Source organism: Parasteatoda tepidariorum, chromosome 6 (assembly GCF_043381705.1).
Source record: "Parasteatoda tepidariorum isolate YZ-2023 chromosome 6, CAS_Ptep_4.0, whole genome shotgun sequence".
NCBI lineage: Eukaryota > Metazoa > Arthropoda > Arachnida > Araneae > Theridiidae > Parasteatoda > Parasteatoda tepidariorum.
Window position 1 is genome coordinate 16,667,415 of NC_092209.1, and position 19,244 is coordinate 16,686,658.

Sequence of the window (19,244 nt, forward strand, 5' to 3'; positions counted from 1 at the left end):
GCCAATCTTTCAATCTGTTTATATTTTCCTCACCTATGAGGCCGATTCTTAGCTATTTCTTAACTTTTTTTCCAATTCAAGGTAGTTAAGAGTTTAAAGTTAAGTTTGAATGAGACTGATGAGATAAAAGCCTTTATGATTTTTTTGTGAAAAAAGATGCTTAAAAAAACTTTAACCCTTTGACTACGAATTTTAAAAAAAGATTTTTTTTTGTCCCGTTTATTATTCAAAAGGACCAAATAGGTCACAAATAAGGCAAATTTAGTATTTGGGATTTTTCTGACAAGCGGTTATCAATTTAGTTAACCATTTTTCCGGGAAGTTTCTAATAATGTGTAATATTTAACATTAAAAGGTATTTTACAGATTATGCACCCAAAGTGTCTGTACTTTATACCGTAATTTGTTGAAATTTTTACAATGTATTTTAGGAAAAATTATGTCATCTGCAGAATTTCTCAGGAAGATGTAAAAATGGATGTATTAAAAAGTATCTAACATGTTCATTTTTAATTATAAAAAGTATTTGGAGACAAATTATGACATTGGCAAAATTTTTCAGAAGAAGTGAAAGAAATCATATCTAAAATTAAAGCCGGTAAACTCACCAGCTTAAAAAAACTAGTTGAAATTAAAAATCATTAGCTCTAATAACTGAGAGAACCAATTTAATAAAAAGTAGCTATTTTCATTAAAATTCTGCTTCCTGTTTAAAAATGCAAAAAAAAAAGACTGAAAATAAAAATTTATTATGAACTTTGCATGAGTTGAGATTAATATTAAATTAATTTTTTAATTTCTTGATCACTGACAATGAACAACGAGTTAATTCGTAAAACTTTTGAATTTATTTTGGTAAACATAAAACTCAATTAATTTTTTTTGATGAAATTTTCTCTTCCAAAAGTAATCTAGGAAACAATTTTCTCTCCTCGAAAAAATAAACACTTAAAAAATTCATTGTATGGAAGCAGGGGGGGAGAACTTAATGATTTTGACGAGAACCAAATATTTCAGTTGTTATTTTTCATTTGAAGAAAATAAAAATAAAAATTTCAAAAATATAATTGCTTTCATAACAGCACCCCAAAGCACTCGCTAATTGAAAAGAATTAAAGCAGCGACTGGTGATTCAGTTTAACTGAAAATCTCTTGTTTTTATTTTAGAAAGAAAGAAAATCTTAAGTACTTTTTCCTTGTTTACTAAATGGCGTTGTTACATTACTTTGTGAAACCGTAACAGAAGCGATAATCTAAATCTCTGTGATTTTTAAATTTTTAATGCAATGTTTTGGAAAAGCTTTATATTAATTTCTCTAGCTTGTGTAAAGCGTAACTTCACTAAAAAAATTTATTTCATACACAGTTGTAAAATAAAAACCATAATTGAAATGAAAATTAAAAAAACTATTATTGAAGCAGACTAATAATAAAATAAAACTAAATCTCATGTTCTATAAAAAATAATAATGATGATTATAATAATAATGTTTTTCTAGAAACTTTGGTGCTTGTTCAATGAGAATGCTTTATTGAACTTTAAATTATTTAATTAATAAATTAAGCAGTTAAACAGTTCAGTACTATCAATTAAAATGTTTGATAAGTTTTAATTGTCACTTAAACCTTTGAAAAATCAAATTTTGAACGTTAAGAAAGATCTTATTCGAATTTAAGAATTATCTAAACATTGTAATATCAACTTAAACTGTTTACGAAGTTTTAATTGCAACTAAAATTTTGTAAGCAATCAAATTTCGAGCGTTTGGAAAGATCTTTCCTGAATTTAAACATTATAATATCAATTTAAACTGTTTGCCAAGTTTTAATTGTTAATTAAACTTTTGAAAGCAATCCCATTATATACGTTTAGAAAGAATTTTCCTCAATTTATTATATCAATTTATTATGAATTATTATATCATTTTAAACTGTTTCGTAATTTTTAATTGTCAATTGAGCTTACGTAAGAAATCCAATTTTGTACGTTTAGAAAGAACTTAACTTAATTTAATAACTATCTAAACATTATAATATCAATTTAAACTATTTGCTGAATTTTAATAGTCAATTAAACTTTTGTTAGAAATCAAATTTTTAACGTTTAGAAGGATCTTTCCCCAATTTAATAATTATCTAAGCATTAAATCATAAATTTAAACTATTTGCTAACTTTTAATTCCCAATTAAACTGTTTAAATAAATTAAATTTTAAACTTTGAGATGGATGCTTTCAGAATTTAATAAGTTTGTTTAATCAATTTCCTTAAATTAGTTCTAGAAAAATATTTCAAATATATAAAACCTAAAACTCATTTTTTTAAATATTACTGAACATTTCATTTTCATTTTTAAAATAAAAACTTTGAACTAACTCAAGGAACTATTTCTATGAACTATTTTCACTTGTAAGTTTTACTGAAAGAAAATATTTTCTCCAAAATTCTTAATTTTTAACTATTTTTAAATCCCCTTGCATTCCTTTATATCAAACTTAAATGAAACTACATAATTACCTACATTTCTATAAATTTTATTAAGGAGAATATTTTGTGACTTCTAATACCAAAATCTAAATCTAATACGCAATCTAAGCAGCAAAAAAAAAAAAATTGGGCATTAGAAGTCCTTTTTAAATTTTGTTTGTTTAGAAAAACGAAATATTGTATCATTATCAGATAAAGGTTAAGAACGTGTTTGAGCAAAGACGTCAGTTACATGTAGTGCAGGTTGATTAATTCTCACGATATTTTAATCATCAAGATATTTTATTAAATTCACACGAAAAAAACTCACTTAGCTGCTATTACAACGTTTTCTTGAGATTCGTTCGTATATTTAGGCTGAGCAATTCGTAAGTTTTTTTTTCTGTGATTTTAAATTTGAACTTTATTTATAATACTTTATTAAGGTGTGATGTCTCTCTAGAAATTTTAAAAAAAGTTCAAATAAAACTGTCCCAAATAATTTTTTAATTTTTTCCATAATGTTTTATTGAGTTGTAATGCCTTACTAGAAATAAAATGAACTATTACAACGTTTTCTAAGACTCTCGTATTTTTAGGCTTAGTTATAAGCAATTTTGTTTTTTTACTGTGATTTTAAATTTAAATTTGATCTATAATGCTTTTAAGCTTATATTTTTACTGTGATTTTAAATTTGAGCTTGATCTATAATATTTTATTGAGGTGTGACGCCTCATTCGAAAAATTTTAATTTCAAACAAGTTGAGATAAAATTATTCCAAACAATTTTTAAAATCGTTCTATTATATTTTACTGAGTAGTAATGCCTATCTACCACTGCAGAAATTTCAAAAAAGTTCAAATAAAATTATCCGAAACAATTTTAAACTTGTTCTGTAATATTTTATTGAGTAAAAATACCTCTCTGCCTATCTAAAAATTTCAAAAAAGTTCATATAAAACTACGCGAAATTATTTTTAAGGACTAAAAAAGGGGCGTAAAAATATTATGTAAGCATCTTAAGAGAGTTTGCCGTTTGATTTTTATGCTGACTGGGGATATACTTACGTACGACGCTAAAATTTCTCTTTTTTTGCAAAATTTTTAGAGAGATAGGAGAAAAATATGACGAAAAACAAGGAAAATTTCAAAGTTGAAATAAATTATTAATAATGATTTTGAATTTCGGAAAAGAAAAAATTAGAAAAAAATTTATTCAAGCATTTTACAGGAGATCTAGAGTTTTGACCACAGAAGGAAAACCCAATTATTCTTCAAGAATATTCTACTAAAAACTTTATAAATGAAAACATAAATTTTTTGTGTAAATTTACAACTTCCATTTGAATTTTATCCTAAAATTAGATTACAACAGTAAAATCGAAGTTGAAAAAAAGCATGAGGTTGTTGCGACATTTTTTACGCAAGTGTGGGACGGGGTCTAGAATTTGCTTTTCTTTTTTTTTTCTTTTTTGCTGACATACAATAAAAAGGGGTCAAAAAATATTCAAAAACATGCTAATCTAATAATTGAACTGCCTCAAAAAGAAGGAAATTCATCATATGCTTTATTTGTTCTACCAAATCTCTTTTTGATTCTCGAAATATTGACGAATTATTTAACGATACCTTAAATATTTCCAGGGACTTAGTTCACATGAAGCTTAAACTCATTTTTACAAAGTCTAATTTTTTATTCAATAAAAGTGCGCTTAAATCATTATTTCAAAAAAAAATTTCCGTACATAAACTGTTTTTTCTGTTTTTAAGACCAGGCAATTCCTTTGATCAAGTTAGTATGCATCGTCTAAATTTATAGTTTCGTTTCGAATTAAAATCTCTCAAACTATGACTATTTATCAAAAAGCTTCGAAGAAGCTTTTTAATCACATTCACATACTTTAAAACAACTAACTAAGCTATTTTTTCTGCTTTAAAGAGCAGACAATTATTTTGAGCAAGATGGTATGTATCGTTTAAAATAAGTTTTGTTTCGTTTTAAAATCTCTCAAACTGTGACTATTTAGCAAAAAGCTTCGAAGAACCTTTTTAATCACATTTACATACTCTAAAAAATGGCTAATTTTTTCTTTAAAAAAATTCCATTTATTCAGTAACAGCTATCGGATACTGAAGACAAATGGAGTTGAGATAAATTTAAATTGAAGTTTTTTAATTTAAATTCTTCAATATATTTACCACCATCTTCGGTAGTAGAATTTAGTACTTGGAAGAAATTGTTTTGTTGATTTAGAAGGGGTAAAAACCTGTTTCTACTCTTACATTTTTTTCAACATCAATTTAGTACTTAATAAAACTGACAGACGATAAATCTAGAAACCACATTTTCTATCTCTTAAAGAAATTTATAACCTTTCTCTCACAGTATGATACAAAATATGTAGTAAAAATGGTGGTGGCTAAAGGCTAAGTGAATTTTCGTGAAGCTATTTTCAGATTAATTATTCAGTAGCCATTAATTAGCAACTCTAGGAGCTTTTATCGCAACAGGATCCCCATTATTACTCATCTTATGATAATAATAAGAAAGTTATTAATTAATTCTTAAAAAGATTAAAAAAAGAAATTGAATTTGTTCGTGAAAAAGATAATGCTATAATAATACATTTTGGTAGTATTTTTTTTAATCCATTCATCTTTAAAACTGGCATATCTTATTTGCGATTATTACTTGAGGATTATTTTATTAATAAACTTTGTATAATAACAATATATCAAAAATAATATTTTTTTTGTATTTTTTAAAAAAATACGTATTATTTTCGGAACAATTGAAAAAAATGTACCCCAATTATTAAATTCATTAAAATTATTTTGAAAAAAATAGAAAAACATTATTTATCTACTGCGTAATATTAAATTACATAATCAAATCTGTTCGTAAAAATATAAAATAATAATAATACCATCTTTGGGTTTCTTAAAACAGCGTTATGTATTTTAAAAATCAGTAAATTAAACTGTTTTTATAAAAAACAGAATAGGAAAAATTATTTATTGCGATCCATAATACTACGTAGAATCTATATAATTAATCTAGTATAGATCGATTATTAAATAAAAAGGAAATCCAAAACACTATAGATCATACCTGCATTGCAGTTAAAATTGCGTTTGCATTTTATGCATAATCACTTTAAATTTTAAACTTTTAAACAATTCCAATATATTTTTCATAAGAATGAAAAATTATGTTTAAGGAAAAGAAAAGAAAACGCTATCAAAATTCTTCGAAACACTAGTGGGGAAGGCGTAATAAAAATATCAAAACTAAATTAGTTATCGGGAAAATCTTGAGGTGTTTCTAATATTTGCTTTTCACTTCGTCGTTTATTTCAGTATTCAAACAGGTTTTAATGTTTTTAGTTCTGCCTTACTCAATAGTGGATATAAAGATACTAGCAGAAATTGTGTGTGTGTTTTGTTTTCCTCGCTTAAATATTAATTAGTGCATCCTAGAATGAATATGTATATTTCGTTATTGACAAGGATTCAAAAGTTATGCCTAGATCAAGAACAATTATTATGAAATAAAAATAGTTCTTTATATATAATCTATTAAATAATATCTCATTTATTATGATTTTTCTTTGCAGATATATAGAATGAGACTCCCTATTCTTCTGCTGCTTTCATTAGCAGTGCTTACAGTTAAAGCAAGGCATAGAAAAGGTAAGAGTCAGCTTTTTACCAATGGTAAATTTTCATTAAAGCATACAAAACTGAAATTAAAAAACACATATCATTAAAGGTTATACTGTCTATACTTAAAAATGATTTTAAAAATTTAATTTTTTTTTTTTTTTTGCTAAGAACAAGAGCAAAATTCCTCAACGTTGAACACTTGTGAAACCAGTATGAATTCATAATCACAATACACATTTGAATCATTTATTTTCAATACTTCTTCTCATGGCATGACAGCCCTTTGTGGGCCAGAGCCTTCCCTCTATTTTGTTCCTTTCTTTACGATTGTTCTCTGGTTAGTAATTCTTAGGATTTTAAAATCCTCTTGCACACTATCAAGCCATCTGATCTTAGGCCTACCTCTAACTCTAGTTCCCATCGGTTTGTAATTGAAGATCTTAAATGTCAAGGAAGAAAGGTACCGAAAGCTTTAAGCTACTTGTTTTGATGTATTTGTTGATATCAGCTTCCTTGAATAGCCTGTATAGTTTAAAATTATGTCGTTGTCTCCATAAGAAATCCACATTTATACCACCGAAAAAATTTTTCTCTATGCCTTTCTCTCAAAAGCAGCAAGCAGGTCTGTTAATGATTTAGTCAAAGACCATGTTTCGGATCCAAAAGTTAAGACAAGTCAAATGATTGTTTTAAATAACATTATTTTTGTTTGCCTTATAATTAATTCTGACTTTAGATATGTTTTTTACCCTTTAAGACCTCGTGCAATTTAAAAGTACTTATTTTATTTTCTGTATAAATAGCTCAAAACGAAAAAAGTGCTTGAAAAGAAAATCATATTTTTAAAATATAATTTCTCAGGAACTATTCGACCGATTTTGCTGAATTTTGTATTCTGCTATATTATTAAGTTGTTTTTTTTTGTATTATTTATCTGAAAGCTTCATTTTGTATAACTGTCAAGTTAAATAAAAATACATCAAAATTTTTCTGTTGCTAATATAAATTGCATTTTAACTTCTCTTTTCTGTCCAGCTTGTAGCTCGGTTTGCTTCATGTCTTCGTTGCCAACGCGAGAAGAAATTACGTCGGTTTTCTAACCATCATTATTCGTTTATCATCATTTTGTTATTCATAAATGTTTGACTGCAGATTAGCGAAGATGCCATTTTAGAGTTTTTGAAAAAAAATTGTACCTAAACCTCCTGGGGATTTTTTAAATTCTGCAATCAGGTTTGGATTCACAATCCAGTGAAAAATTATTTTGAAAAGTTATTAGTTCTGATAAGGAAGTTATTTTTAATGCTCAGAGTTACTAAAAGATATACACTTAGGATTGCGAGTATATATATCAAAGTGAACTATCCCCATGAAAAATATTTTAATGCAAATATTTTGTTTACAACAACAACAAAAAAAACGATTTCCAATTTCTATACAGAGAAATTCAGTACTGTGGTTATATACTTGCGCGTTTTTAAACCATACTTTATTTTTATGACAATTATCTTAATTTTACGTCTATTTCACTTTTTCTAAAAATTATTTTTTTATCTATTTATTTTTTATTTTCTTACAACCGTCGTTGAACAGCCGCGACCCAATCTTTGGGTTTACGACTACTAATGTTCAACTCCGTAGCCTTGTGATTTTGAATCCAATCCAGAAGGCAAGGCAATTCCTGAATCAGTACTCCCAGTGGTATGATTTTCTATGGGAACATGGAGGAATTTGTGCCTCTACAGATTTAACGTGCATCAGTCACCATTTACTACACGGGGAATCTTCGGCCGGAGAGGATCGAATCCACGACCTCTTGGACACGGGCCCAGTGCCCTGCAAACCAGGCTATCCCGACCCTTTCTTATAATTATTGTCAAAAATTGCACTCAAATAGAAACAGGTTTAGTCGTTTTATCGTAGTTTGAAGAATAACCCACTGGGCTCACCAATTTGTTCGCCAATTTAGTAAAGTACGCTAAAGCAATTTTTCTGGCCCTTTGATGGCAAGTTTTGAAAATATTTATTAGAAATCATTCAAAGGAATAAAAATTATTAGAAACATTACGGCAATATATATAAAAAAACACTGTTTCAAATTGACACAAATGGCTTTCTACAAGCCCCACCATGGCATACAATATTTCCGGCCATAGATTGCCATTCAGTTCTTGTTCTTTAAGATGTGACCTAACTACCGTCCAAGTTCGTAACTTCTTTATTCTCTACTGTAATGTAAAATTTAGTATAGTTGTATAACTTATGACCATCTTTACATTCTCTTCCTCATTTATGCTAGCTTGCTTTGTCATATTTTTTTTTAATCTCTGTCTCATCACTGCTGCTGCACATGACTCTCAATAACAAAACCAGTTTTACTAAGAAACACAGCTTACTCAAAATACAGCTCATTTAAGTGAGGGTTCAAAATTTTGTTTAAATGTCTCTTTAAACACACTGAAAAAAGATGGATGCTAATGTAGAAATGTAGACATTGAACACACATAACTCTGTTACTGAACAACTCTACTTTAAAAATGCTAATTTAAAATTGCTGCAAAATTTATAAAAACATTTAAAAATAGATGAATGGTAAAAACAATGTTGAATTCAGAATTAACGCTTGTTGAATTACAACAACTAGTAAGGAAAGTGATGGTTCCAGTTTTCATTCTAACTGCAGAAATCCGATTTGCGAATCAAGACTGTTGACAGCCCATCCAGCACATTCCGCATTCTTCCGCATACCGCTGTATTAATCCACGTCTTCCAGGGTTTCATAGCACCAGCGAGGCATCACCCAGCGCCTCTGGTATTTCACAGCTTAGCAGTGCGAGCGTCATTCAACGCTTTATTTATGTTTTGCAAAGGGGCCGCGACACAAAAATGTTGATAAATTTTTTTTTAACGGTTTTCTGTGAAATGCTAAATGGGACATTAATAAACTTGTTTGACGATACTCATTTCGTCAAACGCATTACTCTCATTGCTACCTACCAATTACGCAATTGATTAGGAAATACGAAGTAAAAAATGAATATGAGTAATCTGTCATCTTCCGGAATTGTAACCGGTAAACCTACTTGACAAGCAGAAACCCTAACGCCATTATCCGGTTGCACAAACTGAACAGTTTTAAACAAAAATAAGTGAAAAGTTATAGAATTCTCTAAATGCCCTTAAATGACACACGAAAAACGAAACAATTTCCTCAAATATTTGAAGTTTCTCCTTTCGTCCGAAATCAAGGCATTTCGTGACGAACTTATTTTCAAAAATACTTAAGTACAGCTCAGAGATTCGCTGAATCGTCAAAAATGAGTTTCTTTCTGAGAGTGCAATCACAATTAAATTCACGTCACTCATTTGTAATTCAGTACCCTATTGTACTTTTTTATGTGTGTAAACAATAAATTAAATTTAGTATTTTTTATTTTTTTTTAGAATGGAAACTAGTTAATACGATGAAAGCAAGTAGAGAAATACAGTTATCTCATTACAATATAGAAGCTTCAGTGTGTGTGAGAGGTCCAGGCTTTTACCGTGATCCTAAAGACTGCCATCAATATATACGCTGCGTTGACGAATATAGCACAGGCCGTCGAATGAGTGCGTTTATTGGGAGATGTGATCCCGGCCTAGTCTTTGACCAAAATGTATCATCATGCAACTGGCCTGAACTTGCCGCTCCCTGCAGCGATTCCCCTGAAAAATTCCGTGAACCCCCCAGCAAGATCCATTCACAACAAGAATCTCAAAATACTGACATTTCTCAAAAGCCAGACAGAGTAGATAAGCCCTCTCTTGATTCACAGCCATCACAACAGCAAGTCCATGAATCACCTCAGACACAAACACAGCAGCAACATCATGAATTTTCTCAAGATCAACAACAAGTACAAATCCATGAAAACCAAAACCCAGAACGACAACAGCATACCCAGCAGACTGAGGAACACCCAAATAGACAAGAAGAAATTGAAATCCATAATGTACCTATTGCTCAAACACGATATGAAATCATCCCGCATACCGGGTTTCAAGAATATGATGCGACACAAAAACAAATATCTTCTAGTGGTTTCAAGGAAATAATGGATGATCAAGTTGAAGATATCCCATCATCACAAAACCAAGATCAAAACCATCAACAAGAACAAGAATGGTGGATTCCAGAAACGGAAAGTACCCCACGCAGAGAAGCAATTATAATTAGCCCTCCTCAAAGTGACTTCGTGGAAGTTACTGCTACGTTAGATGATCCCATCATTTGCCAAGGTCCTGGATTTTTTAGACACCCAACGAATTGCAGTCGTTTTGTCAAATGCATTGAAGAAAATGGGGCTTATTCCATTCATTTCTTCGAATGTAACAGAAATCTATTGTTCGATGATGGAGAGAGTTATTGCACCCGATCTTCTCTGACTAACTGCAACCCAAAAAGAAGCAAAAGACAAGCAGAAAGTGCGCCTCTTGAATGCAGAGGCGAAGGATTTTTTAGACATCCTGTGGATTGCAAATCTTTCTATCGATGTGTTGTAGGAGCAACTGGTCAATACGAAACACATATGTTTTCGTGTCCAGAAACTCTGGTCTTTGATGAAGAGTATGCTACGTGTAATTGGCCTGATAAGGCTCCACCTTGCCAGACTCAAACATGGTCGGGATATCAGCCACGCCGAACTGTGCCTCCACCAAAATCAGCTTACAAACCTATTCGAAAAGCGACTACAGCTAGCTATTGGACAACATTGAAACCAAGAGGTGACGTTGTGGAAAATTCTCCTTTAGTTCCAGTCAGAGGAATCTCAAAGTCCACGAAAGCTCCGACTAGAGGTGAGCAATTATGCAGCTCACCTGGCTTTTTCAGACACGAGAGAGATTGCACAAAATTTTACAAATGTGTCCGAAAACGCAACTCTTTCATCAGATATGAAATAAGTTGTCCAAACAGTCTTGCTTTTGATGCTGCTGGATCTCGCTGCGTCCCTCAAAAATTTGTAAGTGAATGCAATAAAAAGAGGCGGCCATCACCACCCCGCCAAGATGATGAAGGCACTTCACCAGTAACAGAAGCAACTCGTACTACAGGAGGATCTGCCATTGTGACAGAGTCATCTGATAGTGACTCTTCAAAATGTCAAGATGAAGGATACTTTCGAAATCCGAGTGACTGCAATCGTTTTTACCGGTGCGTAGATTTTAGTGGAGAAAAGCAAGAATTTGTACGTTATGACTTCAAGTGTCCTGATGGACTCGTATTCGATGAAACGAACAACGTCTGCAACTGGCCGGATCAAAGTGCTCCGTGTGAAGGAGGCAGCGAGGACAAAGATAATACAGAAAGCTCCAAGCCGTCAGAAAGCAGTACAGAAAAAGACGCAATATCAACGACAACGATGTCCCCATCTTCTTCTGGGCGAACTACTCAAAAGACAAGAACAACAACGACGAAACCAACTCAAGCTCCGAGTACAACGGAAGCAACAACTGAAAACCAGCCTTCAGAAGATTCATCAGACTCAGGTGATCAAAAACCTAAACCGGATGAAGGAGATTCCAAAGACGGGTGTGAAAAAGAAGGCTTCTTCCGAAATCCAGAAGACTGTAATAAATTTTATCGCTGCGTTGATTTCAGTGGAGATGGAGCAGAATTTGTTCGATATGACTTTTCTTGCCCAGATGGCCTTGTTTTTGACGAGGAAAACAGTGTTTGTAACTGGCCTGAAGACAGTGCTCCATGTGACTCAACAGGTGAAGATAAAGATAAAGACAAATCAGATGGGGAAGATACAAGCAGTTCAAAAGGAGGAAAAGACTCCACCACTGAATCATCAACCACTAGAACGACGACATCAGGAGGAAAAGGCACAACCTCATCTAGAACTGATGGTCCAAAAACATCTTCAGCAACAAGAAAACCTGGAAGGACTACCTCATCAAAACCTTCTTCCACACGATCACCTAGTAGAAGCACTCCATCCTCTAGCACTGAAGGTCCAGAAGACTCGTCTTCTACGACGCCTTCCTCTTCGTCATCAAGTGATGGAAGTGAAGATGAAAAGAAAAATCAAGGAATGTGTTCCGAAGCAGGATTTTTCAGAGATCCCAAAGACTGTAATAAGTTTTATAGATGCGTGGACTACAATGGAGATGGTAATGAGTTTGTCAAATATGACTTCTCGTGTCCTGATGGATTAGTGTTTGATGAAGAAAACAGTGTTTGTAACTGGCCAGAACAAAGTGCACCATGTGATGGTGGTTCCGGTAAAGAAAGTAGCACAAAGTCAGAGGATTCCTCAAGCCAAGCTACTTCTACTACCCAAAAAACAACATCTGCAGCAACAAAATCATCTGATACTACTGAAGAGTCATCTAGTGCAGCAACAGAAGCTTCAACATCAGACGGATCTGGTGATCAATCGACTTCTTCTGACAAAACAACAGATTCTTCGGATAAACGTAGCAGTACTACACCTTCTGATCAAACAGATGGTGAAAGTACGACAAAAGATTCATCATCCAAAAAGGGTGGTGGGAGCAGTGACGGGGAATGCACCGAAGCTGGCTTCTTCAGAAATCCGGAAGATTGCAATAAATTTTATCGTTGTGTAGATTTTAACGGTGATGGGCAAGAATTTGTGAAATATGACTTCACGTGTCCAGAAGGTTTAGTTTTTGATGAAACCAACAGCGTTTGCAATTGGCCCGAAGACAGTCCCCCCTGTGACTCAAGTGGAGGCAAGAAAGACGAAGGAAGCACTGAAAGTAATGAATCAAGCACTCAATCTTCTTCAACTTCTCAATCAGAATCGTCCACTTCTTCAACTTCAGAGTCATCCACCGAGCAAACCAGCCGAGGCACCACTGCAACATCTCAATCTACCTCTTCATCTGAGCAAACTACGTCAACAGCTAACGATAAAGAGGAATGTACCGAGTCAGGTTTCTTCAGGTGTAAAGATGATTGCAGTAAATTTTATAGATGTTTAGAAGATAACGGTGAATTAAAGCGTTATGATTTTAAATGTCCAGAAGGTTTGATATTTGATGATGATAACAAAAGGTGTGACTGGCCATCAGATGAGCTCACTTGCGAAAGTTCCTCAACTACTTCTTCTGATAAAACTACCGCATCCACAACGCAATCTGCCACTTCAACTACAAGACGAACATCAACAAGAAGAACAACACCAGTTCCAACTACTAAAGAAAGCACAACAACATCAAGCAGAACTACGACATCAGGAACCACTAGGCCAACAAGAACTACTAGACCATCACGAACAACTACTACATCCAGACCCACCACAGCTTCAGACAGAACAACTACACAATCAAGCTCTAGTACCACCAAATCTGATGAGTGCACTGAAGAAGGATTCTACCAGAACCCAGATGATTGTAGCAAGTATTATCGTTGTATTGACGAAGGGGATGGCAGATTTACAAGAGAAGATTTCTCTTGCGCTGATGATGAAGTATTTGATGAAGAAATGCGATTCTGCAACAGCAAGGACTTAGCCCCTCCTTGTGAAAAAACGACTACCGGTACTCAAATCACAACCTCACCATCAGGTACGTCGAGTGGAGGGATAGAAAGTTCGACTTCTTCAACAAACAGTGGCAGAACCACAACTAGCTCTTCTTCAACTGGATCGGAAAAAGGTACAACTTCTACCAGTTCATCAGAATGTACCGAAGAAGGGTTTACTAGAGATTCTGGCGATTGTATGAAGTTTTACCGATGTGTTGAAGAAAACGGTGAATTCATCAAGTATAATTTCACGTGTCCAGAAGGTTTAATATTTTACTTAAATAATGAAAGATGTGATTCACCATCTTCTGAACTAACTTGCGATACTGAAACATCAACTTCAACGACGTCATCTGGGGGATCAACAACATCGTCGGAATCAGGGACACCTGGAGAATGTACAGAAGAAGGATTTTTCAGAGATCCGAATGACTGCAGTAAATACTACCGTTGCCTTGATGAAGGGGATGGAAGGTTCACAAGAGAAGACTTCTCATGCGCCGAAGATGAAATTTTTGATGAAGAAATGAGATATTGCAACAGAAAAGATCTTGCTCCACCTTGTGATGAAAGCTCTACGACAACCACCTCATCAACAAAGAGTGAAACGTCTACCGAATCAGGAAGTTCATCAACGGTAAGCTCTTCTACTGGATCTGAGTCATCGACGCAAACCACTTCCAGTGGTACGGATTCAACAAAAGAGGGTGATTGTGAAGAGGAAGGATTCCATAGAGATTCAGAAGACTGCCGTAAATTTTACAGATGTGTCGACTTTAGAGGCGACGGGAAAACTTTCACCAAATACGATTTTGAATGTCCTGATGATTTAGTTTTTGATGATTCAAACAATGTCTGTAATTGGCCATCTGCTGTAAGGTCTTGCGAATCAAGTGGAGGCACCAAGCAGACAACCTCAGAAAGTACCTCCTCTACTTCGAGTGGAGGAACTACGCGAACAACATCAAGTACCACTCAAAATGACAAAACAACATCAACTACACAGCAAGACCGAACATCAACAACTCAGCGAGATAGAACATCCACTACTCCGAGTGACAAAACAACTCAGACAGAAGGAACAACATCAACAACTCAAGGCGGAAGAACTTCCACAACTCCTAGTGGTTCAGAAGACGAAAATACTTCCCAAACAGAATCTGGTTCGACTAAAGATACAACTTCTACTGGTGATTCAAGCTCTCAAACTACCAAAGGAAAACCAAGTGATATAGAATGTACAGAAGAAGGTTTTTTTAGAAATCCAGATGACTGTAACAAATTTTACCGCTGTGTTGACTTTGCAGGAACGGGAGAATCTTTCGTACGATATGATTTTGAGTGTCCAGAAGGACTAGTCTTTGACGAAGTCAATAGTGTTTGTAACTGGCCAGAACAGAGTCCCGCGTGCGAGTCAGGGTCAAAAGAAAAAAATGATACAAGTAGTACAACAGAAAGTACTGGCTCGTCAGGAACAGAAAGTAGCACCACGACAAAAGATGACTCTACATCATCAACTGCTACATCATCTTCAGGGGAATCCACGACTACTACAGAAAAAGGAACCTCAACTACGGGTTCGTCTGGAACGAGTACTACTCAAACGTCAACCTCTAAAACGGAATCTCCCGAAGATTTCAAATGTGAAGAAGAAGGTTTCTTCAGAGATTCCAAAGACTGCAAAAAGTATTATGAATGTAAACGAGACGAAGATACTGGAGAACTAGTAAAGATTGACTGTGAGTGCCCAGAAGGTCATGTTTTTGATACTGACGGCTGGTATTGTAATGCAGAGGAACTCAGTCCTCCGTGTGATGATGGTTCGTTTAAATGCACAGAAGAAGGTTTTTTCCGAGATCCAGAAGACTGTGCTGGTTACTATCACTGCAACAAAACCAGACCTGACAGTGATCAGTTGACTAAAGAACGATTGCAGTGCCCAGATGGATATGTATTCGATGAGGAAGGACGTTATTGCAATGCTCCAGAACTTAGTGCACCTTGTGATAATTCAACAACTGCAGAAGGTGGTTCAACAACTTCAGGCACTAGAACGACTTCCTCTGAAACAGGTTCCACATCATCTGGATCCGGAAGGGGAACCACTTCCTCGGGAACTAGTACCACTTCATCGGGAACTGGTACCACTTCATCCGGAACCAGTACTACTTCGTTGGGAGCAGGAACTACATCATCGGGAATCGATACAACCTCATCCGAAAAGTCAGGTGAATGCACTGAAGAAGGATTTTTCAGAAATCCCGAAGATTGCACGAAATATTATCAATGCATTCGCAATGAGGAAACGGGAAGTTTTGAGAAACGTGATTTCCAATGCCAAGATGGACGTATTTTCGATGAAGGACCAAGTTACTGCAACGATCCTCGACTTAGTGACGAACCCTGTGAAACTGGGAGCACTCGAGAGCAAACCAGCACAGAGTCATCTGGCACAGATTCATCTCAATCAACAGCAAGTGAATCTTCAACTAGTTCCACTACTCAATCTTCATCGAGTAGCACTGGAAGTTCCGTGAATCGAAAAGGTGCGGGTGATCCTGAATGTACTGAAGCTGGCTTTTTCAGACACCCACGTGATTGTAATAAGTTCTACAGATGCGTCGATTTCGCAGGAACGGGAGAATCTTTCGTTCGATTTGATTTCGACTGTCCTGAAGGACTGCACTTTGATGAGGTGAATTCAACTTGCAACTGGCCAACAATGTCACCCCGCTGTGAATCTGAAAGTGACTCCTCGAAACGCTGAATTGAACTTAGTAACTCTTCTAAGTTGAGCTTCAAAACATTTCAGCTTGTTGTATGTACATATTGTATACATAACTCATGAAAGGACGATATCAGAAAAATTTACTTCTCAATTTCGGTGTAAGTCACAAATTTCAAGTATTTCTAAAATCCATGGCCGAATTTTCTCTTACTTGAGGGTTCTCGCACTAACATAACCTAGTCAGTAGTTGAAAATCATAGTGCATCTTGCTTTATAAACCATTTCATAAATAACTCGTGTCTTAACATACTTCCTTAAAGAAACATTTTAACCCTCTTTCTTGCCTCATTTCGATTCAATTTTCCGTTTATAAAATAGAGATTTTGTACTATTAAAATGCTTATATTTCACCATTGAAGAGCTAAGTTCTAAATAGCTGGGGTCATTTTTGACAGCATAATGTTAAGAGCAGAAAATTTTATCAATAAGTTAATTATTGATCTAATATTTTAGCCTTTAACCTTCATTAGAAAAGACTCCAAGTATAAACAGACAGAAGGAACTTCAATCTTTTTACTACTGTAAGAGTCAAAGTAATTATATTTCTATTATTTCAGTTACTTTATCATAAACTTGCATGCTCAATAGTTCACAAAATCATTTCATAGTTTTTAAAGCAAGCTTATATTTCTTTTAAATTGCCAAATTACTTCTACATTACAAATGGGCAATTTCATTCTTTTTCGATTGACAATGAATTTTACATTTTTCTAACATCAAGATTTTTAAAATTCAATATAAGACGTTTCACGGGACTATTACCGTCACATTCATCACAGTCAGCCTTTTCAACTGAAACATTTGAGACAATCTAATAATAAGCCACGTTTTCAACTGGGATGAAGAGAGTTTTTTTTTCTGGTGAAACATACCATGATTTCCATGAAGGCAATAAGCCTTCTCCCTGCGTTGTGCTGCCATCTAGTGAAAATTCTGTTAACTTGCCAAGAACCTACCTGGAAACAATAGCGTGGCTCATCACTATATTGGCTCAACCATTCAATTATTTAGTATTTCTAAACATTTTAGTATTCTTTTTTCTCTTACAATCCTATTTTTGTAGTTTTGGATGTTAAATTTTTCGATATCGTCCTGTTTAAATGATTTTTTTCCAGGGTATCCCAACTGTTTCTTATGTATGAGTGCCAATCTGTAGTAAGTGTACACAGATTTTGGTTATGGTCATTGAAGTTATTTATTTCATTATTTATTTTATGTATGTTGTCACTTGTTCATTATTGCACATTTATTTGTTTCAAGTACTGCCATTTTCACATCGCATTTGCATTTAAGTTCAAAAATGTGTTTCAATAAAAAAAAATTCCATTGTTTACATGTAAAAACTTCGTTGAATTTAAATCTCTTTTTTTTTAATAAAATCAATTTTGTATCAAAATAGATGAAGTTTTAAAAAAGTTGAATTAAGAAATTATTTACAGCTCGCAGATGAGTGCCAACATTTAAAAATTGACGTTATAGATGTTAAAGAAATGAAATGAGTATTTCAAATAAATTAGGAAACAATCAACCATAAAGCAAAAGTCATCGAGTTTGTATATTCTTTTTAGAAAAATATATTTCTAAGAACGAAAATGCCATATATAAAAGAACCATTTTGTTTAACTTTTTTAGTAGAAAATTATGCCAATTTAATTCTAAAACTTTTAGCAAATTGTTCATCAAAAGCTTTAAATTTTAAAGGACTTTTGGAAGCAGATCTGATTCTGTAGCAGATACTAACTATCTATTGCAAAAAACACTATCCTTCTCAAATAATTAATATGGCAAAATTTTCTACGAGTATTGGATAAGTAGAAGTTTAATTTTCATTCATAAAAAATCATCGTACTTTAGTCGGATATTATTTAAGTAATTCAATAAATGTTGTCATATCAAGTGCCTTGATAAAATGTATTTATATCTTCATATGTGCCTGAGAAAAATGCTTGTTATTTATGATGTGTTTTAATAAAATTTGTCGTTATTCTATGCAGTGTTTTTAATCTCGCATTTATTTGTGTTAATCAAAACATTCTCAGCTAAATAATATTTTTCTGTCAGTGTTCTTTATTTATTTATTATTTTATTTAACAGAGCTCAAAATGTTTAATTTAAGAAAATAGACATCGCTCAAAATGCTCATAAGAAAATTGATATAACTCAAAATGCATGCATAAGAAAATAGACAATGCTTCAAATACATTCATAAGAAAATAGATAAAGCTTTAAATACGTTCATAAGAAAAGAGACAGATCTTCAAATACGTTCATAAGAAAGGAGACAAAGCTTCAAATACGTTCATAGAAAAATAGACAAAGCTTCAAATACGTTCATAAGAAAATAGACAAAGCTTCAAATACGTTCATCAGAAAATAGACAAAGCTTTAAATACGTTCATAAGAAAATAGACAAAGCTTCAAATACGTTCATAAGAAAATAGACAAAGCTTCAAATGCATTCATAAAATAATAGACACAGCTCAAATGCATGTTTACAAAATGAACACAGCACAAAATGAGCTTTTATGGTTAAAGAAAAAAATCCCTGATCTTAATCAATTAAGAATTTCCATTACTTTTTTTTTAGGTACTGAGTATAACCATTGCTGTACTAAGTCTCAGACTTCGGAGTTGGTGTGGTGGTTATACTAGAAATATAACTAATAAAAACTGTCATTTATTTACTCTAATTTTGTTTTAAAATGAAATTTAGTTACAAAATAAAAGCAAATCAGAGTCAGTTTTTTTTCTGAACGTTTTCATCTTTCAGATAGATTTTCTCATTC

At 33.2% G+C, this 19,244-nt stretch overlaps 1 protein-coding gene across 1 annotated transcript in view; it reads left to right on the forward strand.

The window, feature by feature from the left end:
- Positions 1–18,447, forward strand: part of LOC107444068 (mucin-22) — a 70,644-nt gene extending 52,197 nt beyond the window's left edge. Inside the window, exons 3-4 of the mRNA XM_016058143.3 lie at positions 6,085–6,160; positions 9,578–18,447. Of these exons, the coding sequence (XP_015913629.2) occupies positions 6,094–6,160; positions 9,578–16,437 (6,927 nt within the window). The 5' untranslated portion in view covers positions 6,085–6,093 and the 3' untranslated portion in view covers positions 16,438–18,447. The remainder of the gene's footprint in view (positions 1–6,084; positions 6,161–9,577) is intronic.
- The last annotated feature ends 797 nt before the right edge of the window (positions 18,448–19,244 follow it).